This window comes from Camelus bactrianus, chromosome 3 (genome assembly GCF_048773025.1).
Source record: "Camelus bactrianus isolate YW-2024 breed Bactrian camel chromosome 3, ASM4877302v1, whole genome shotgun sequence".
NCBI lineage: Eukaryota > Metazoa > Chordata > Mammalia > Artiodactyla > Camelidae > Camelus > Camelus bactrianus.
In genome coordinates, this window is record NC_133541.1 from 37408709 (window position 1) to 37414708 (window position 6000).

Genomic DNA, 6000 nt, shown 5'->3' on the forward strand with positions numbered 1-6000 from the left:
GCATTTGGCCGTCCTCTGTACAAGCGCCTCGATTGCTCTGCCGCAAACTTGACTGCCCTTCCCAAGCCTGAAGCCTCTCCCAGGAAGGGGCATCTCCAGATCCCTGAGTGAGGAGTCTGTCTCTCTCAGGACCACGCTTATATCCATCCAGTTTGGACAATCATCTGAAATTGAAATCTTCTGACTGCCTACCGGGCACCTTCTTGGTGCCTTATACCCAATAGGAGTAGTGAAAGAGCATGATCCTCTTTTATTTGCACCTATTATTTGGACTAATAAATAAGATAACCATAACAGTAATGGAGAGTAATCCAATGATACAGTTTGACTCAGAAACTCTCTGACCCATCTATAGATGCCAGGGACCCAGGTGAAGTGAGATCAGCCAGCTAAAGTTGGTGTGGTACTGCTGATGGTGAGGAAAGAGCTCTAGCTTTAGGGTTAGAACTTGGCTCCACCAGGTCCGTGAGCCCAGTTTTGGAAAAACATAACACTGACTTCAATGGAGTTGCTGTGAAGATGAGATTATTTATGAAATGTGACTGGTGCTTGGTGTGGATAAATTAATTTTGTTGTTGTTTTAAGGAGCCTATTCAGCTGCATCTATAGCCTCCCACAGCCTGTTCCTGGCTCTGTCTCCTGCCTCCTATGGTTCCTGAGTAGCCTGGCCACCAGCCACTCCATCCCCCACTCCTATCCTTAATAACTTCCCAGTCTGTAAAAGGAGTAGGGGAGTTCTTAGCTGAGTTTTGGGGAGATCTCTACACATGGAGACATCACAGATTTTCCAAAATAGGCCCATTTTCATTGAGTTCCAAATTGGAGTAGAAAAATATGGACATTATACATTTAAATGTACAGTAGATTATCTATGGCAACAAGAGCAGGAATAGCTTGATTATACAACTATTAGTCTGGATGATTCTGGAACCAAATCAACCATAACAAGCTTGACTGAGTGATGGAGTAAAAGCTGGTGGAGATAACTCCTCCCAAAGTCATTCTTTTGCAGAGGTAATCCACCCCCTAACAGCCAGACTGAGGGCTCCAGATATTTTGGAACTTGGGATAGATTATATGATCTTCCACCTCCTACTTTTTACCATCATAGACCAGTTTTTCCTCACACGGCGTGGGGATCACCACTTCCCTTTCCCTGAACCAAGGAGGACAAAGTTCCTGGTGCACTTAGCATATCAGCATATCTGGAACAAAAGGGTCCAAGGTGCCTAGAGGAAGGCGTTCTTGACTCTGGAGAGTACTTGGAGGGTGCACGTGAAGAGAAGTGCAAGGACGTTTCTCTACATTTCCTTTGAGTTTGTTTGCTTTTTATTTGTGCCATTTGTCATACATCGTAGGATTATTCTAAATGCACTAAAACATGACTGAGTTTTTCCCCCAAAATCTTTTTATTATGTTTTTTCAACCATACAGAATTGAAAGAACAGTACAGTGAACAACAATAACATTGTTAACAATTTGCTATATTTGCTTTATCTCTGTCTTTCTCCATGTTTTTTCTGTGTAACCCGTCCCCATCATTGTACAGGCTGACACCAGCCTTTTTGAAGATTTGCTTTGTGCCAGGACTTGTGCTGAGGGATTTGTAGAGAAGATCTCATTAAATTCTTACATCTACACTACCAGGTAAATGCTACTGTTATTCCCATTTTTACAGAAGAGACTTAGGCATAGACATGTGACTTGCTTAAGCTCACCCAGCAAATTGATTCTAGAGCCTGCATGTTTAATCACTACTTGAAACCACCTCAAAGCAATCTCATTTAAGCTTCCCAACAGCCAGGGTATCAGTTGCCTATTGGGCTTAGAGAAGTTAAAAAATTTGCTGGAGGTGACAGAGCTGAGATTCAGGGCCTACTGCAGATTCACAACAGTGAAAATGAAGATGACGGGACAGCTATGAACTCCAAAACTCCAGCCTGCCTCTGTCCCATTTCTTGATTCACTTTTCCCATCTGTAAAATGACTCCTGTAACATAACTGGAGGCGGGGAGTGTACTGGCTCTTCAAATATGTCCTCTATAGTCCCTATTGAATGGAGGGCACTAAATAGGTCACTTGTCCCACACCTACCTCGGGAAGAGGGTTTTATGAGCATTTCCAGAAATCTGTAAGTGGGGTAAGTTGAGCAGGTGGCAAAGGGTGGGACTCTGGACTCGAATCACCTGCCTTCAAATCTTGGCTGCTCCATTGTCGTTTAACTTCTCTGTGGCCCAGTGTCCTTCTGTGAAAACTGGGATAATAGATTCTGACTCATAGAATTGTTGAAGCACTGAAATAACAAATCCTGAACCCAGTGTCTTTACGTATAAGCATTAAATGATAGCCAGGATTACTAGTGTGCTGTTGCTTCCCGAGGCTCACATGAGCAAGTGTAAGACAAGTGAGAACTCTTCAATCACGTGATTGCAGGATAGATGGGCTTGACTTGCAATGGCCATAACTGCCTGCAAAGCCTTCATTTTCTGCATCTGGCAGTTGTCAGGGTAGCTCTTGCTTGCTTTAGTTAGTGAGCCTGAGGGGTCCCCAATGCTTTCCTGAGGCATCGAGGCATCGCCTGCACCAGGGGCTGCACCCTGGCCTCTCTAGACAGCATGGATTGCTGTGAGCTCTATTCAACCTCACACCCCCAACACCTTTGGACCTCTGGGGATAAGCAGTCCTCAGCCTCCTGACAGGAGGATGGGTCATGGGTTACATGCCTACAAGTGACCCTGGAACTGGAACTGCGGTGACCAGGACCATGCCAGATCTGGTGTTCCTACACAGAGTGCTAACTACAGAGTGGACCTGGAGGGAGGGAGGACCCCTTGGTTGTTACTGCCTCTGTTCCGGGACTGCCTTCACCTTCCCTTCCATCGAACAAAAATGCTCACAATAGAGCTTTCAGACAAACCACGACAGACCGCCTGTTTATTGGGGAAAGATGGCTCTTCTCTCGTGCGCTCTCGGCGAAATAAACAATGAGACTCTACTATCGTACACTAATTACAACCTGTAAGATGACCTGGTGACCAAGTGGGAGCCTCGAACCCCCTTCTGTGGGCCAATACTGCACTCTTTCAAAACGATGGGAGAGGTCCAGCAGCCAGGCTAGGGGATCAAAGGAAACCAAGGGTCTACTTTATTTCAAGCTCGGGGACAGGCTGCACTTCTCACAGATCTGGAAGGGCAGCATGTGAGTCAGAGAGGTTCCGTTTATGGCCACCAGTAGCTGCAGCTTGCCCAGGCAGTCCTCTAGCGCCTCCTCGCAGTGCCCACCCAGGCGCAAGTCCAGCGGGCGTGGGAGCTGCAGCATACGGTCTGCCAGCGCCAAGCAACAGATGGCCAGCAGGGAGGGGGTGTAGCTGCTGAAAGCGTAGTCAGCCAGGCTCAGCTCCGCCACACCGCGCGCCAGGGCTTGCGCCTCCAGGGCTTCGGAGACCTGGGCCTGCCCGGCCTCCACGCGCGCGTGTGTGAAATGCTCCAGGAAGAAACTGATGGTCGGCGCGCCCAGGCTGAAGTGCAGTTTGTGCAGCACGATGCACTCAAGGTTGCAGAGCTGCTGCCGGGAGAAGGCGCCGCAGCACAGGGCCAGGAGCTGCTTCACGCGCGGCGGGTGCACCTCCACCTGTAAAACAGGGGTGCTCAGCCCCCGCTGCGCAGCATTCAGGTCCAAGGCCCACCCAGTTTCAAACCTGGGAGAAAACCAGGACTCCCCCTATCCCTTCCAGTGAGATATCTGGGGCTTCGCCTCTCCATACTTCCACTTCATCTGGGGCGTACTTCAGCACACTTTCTTTAACTTCCGTCCAGCTGAAAACAGGTTGGAGAAATTTTGAAGATTTTTTTTTTCGGAGACTAGAATAGAAGGACTACAGAAAGCTGTTGAGACCGGCCTACTTCTTTGGGGGCTGGGTAAAAGGATTGTTAGCTTGTGGGGGAACTGTGAAGCTAAGACTGTGGAGTGTGTGAGGTTGCAAACGTCTGCTAAAGTGAATTCAGGGAACCCAGCACTCAGTCGTGTGCGCTGGAAAGCCGGGCAGCCAGAGACTGGCTTAGAGTTTGGCTGCCCCCTAGACCCCGCGTGGAGGTACCTGTTTGCAAGCGATGAGCAGAGACGTGACCCCAAGCAGCTGGAAGCAGTCTGCAGCCACAGGCGTGGTGGTAAGGAAGCGGTCCAGAGTGTTCACCGTCAGGCACAGTGACTCGAAGGAGAGGCCGAACTGGCGGTGCACGGGGATCAGCCAGCTGAGCAGCTTACAGCGGGATTCCGCCGTCACCTGCCAGAGGGAGGAGGGAGGCGGGCCGGCTAAGCCTAGGGCTGAGAGGAGCTGCGGAAGGAACAGTCCGAGAAGAACCAGGGAGCATTCCCGGAGAGAGGCAGGAAAAAAGAGGAAAACCTAAACGCCCTGGCAATTGGGAGGAAACACGTGAGCAGCACTGCTGCGGAAAGAGCACAGGCGGGGCTAGGAGCCGGGACGCCAGGATTTGTGCCTGGCGCTGTGCGGAGCACGGGTAAACGTTACCTGTTATAATCCTCTCAGCAATTCAGTGGGGGCAGGGGAGGCCCGCATTTTGCAAATGAAGAAACAAGTTTAAAATTGTTAAGTAACTGGCTGGGGTCAGTAGGAGTCGACTCGAACCTAGAAACCGTCTTAACTCCTCTGCATTCTACTGTATCCTTACTAATCAGTTTGGAGACTTCGGACAGGTCACTTAAGCCGTCTAGGCCCCACTTTTCTCCATCTGTAAAATGAGGCCGGTAGCCCGGCCCTCCAAAGCCCCTTCCCGCTCGGACCGGGGGCAGGAGCTGGGCTCCTCGGAGGGCAGACAGAGCAGAAAAGGAGAGCCCGGGAGAGGAAGAGGAGAGGCGGTGGAGAGCTAGCTCTACCGGCGCCTCACTTGTGGCTGCCGCGCCAGAGACTCCCGCGGGTGAAAGTGGCTCTCCCGCGCCTTGAGGAAGGCGTAGCAGCTCTGACCGTAGTCGCGGAAGGTCTGTAGATCTAGCTGCACCAGCTGCTGGGCAGGAGCGGGTAGGGGGCTGCAGCCTCGCGCCGCGGACGCCGCGGGGCTGTCGGCGCCATCCGAGCCGGAGCTGGGGGACTCAAACAGGTCGCAAACGCCGGAGTCTCCGGGGAGCGGGCACGGGTTCCGCGTCTGCAGCGGCTGCTTCCTCCGGAGGCGTGGACGCCTGCTCTTCTTCACCGGGGCACGGAGGTTCTGGTCGTCTCGCCTCCCAGCCCTGGCGGCGGGGCTCACGGGGCTGGTGGTGCAAGGGGTCACCATGATGCATCCAGGTGACCGTTCTCGGGCGCCCTGGCTGCGGCGAAGAGGACACGCGTGCGCCAGAGTGCGGAGAAAACCAGGCCTGACCCACAGCGAGGCCCTAAGTACTCGGCCTGCGTATTCCCTCAACCACACCCCCGGTCTCTCACTGGCTGAGCCCAGAGCGGCACGAGAGCCGCGCTTTCCCGGCTAAAGACCCGCTCCCGAGCGCGCTGCTGGCACACTCAGCCTCAGCTTCTGCAAGGGGTAGGAGGAGCTACGGCGGGCGGGGTGCACTCGCGTTGTGCCGCCGGCTCCTCGCGCGTCCCTGGTTACCCGGGCACCCTAGCCAGGGTAGTGGCAGGAGCTGCGCGCACGACGTGAGGTGGCAGTGGGGGTGAGCGCCGGCTCCAACTGAGGGGCTTAACAGTGCCAGAGAAAATATTCCCCGGGGGAACCGTCCTTGGCCAGATGGTCTCGACACGTGCGAGCACCTTCCATGCTGGCTCTAATCCAGGTCGGTAGTTTTGTAAAGGTCCGTTTCCGAGCTTCAGAGGAAGGCTCCAGCTAGAATTCTGTCAGCACAGATGTTTTCTTCAGTGGCCCCTACAATCCATAATTATAACTCAGTTGCGTTTGGTATTTTCGTTTTAGGCAGGCCCCAGTCGTCAGTATTCCTCCTTCCGCCGGGCTGGGGAGCAGAGCTTCCGCAGCTTCCTCCGCGCAGCTGTG

The 6000-nt window shown here is 52.8% G+C and overlaps 1 protein-coding gene across 2 annotated transcripts; it reads right to left on the reverse strand.

Moving 5' to 3' along the window:
* Positions 1-1008: 1008 nt before the first annotated feature.
* On the reverse strand, positions 1009-5536 carry CCNO (cyclin O). Of its 2 annotated transcripts, XM_074358277.1 has the most exons (3): positions 4906-5536; positions 4098-4283; positions 1015-3631 (listed from the first exon to the last, which is right to left on the reverse strand). In XM_074358277.1, exons 1-3 carry the CDS (start codon positions 5287-5289, stop codon positions 3146-3148), a joined length of 1056 nt encoding a protein of 351 aa, XP_074214378.1. In that variant the 5' UTR covers positions 5290-5536; the 3' UTR covers positions 1015-3145. The 2 variants fall into 2 exon arrangements, with proteins under 2 accessions (XP_074214381.1, XP_074214378.1); XM_074358280.1 differs by lacking the exon at positions 4098-4283 and having other exon boundaries at positions 1009-3631.
* Between the last annotated feature and the right edge of the window lie 464 nt (positions 5537-6000).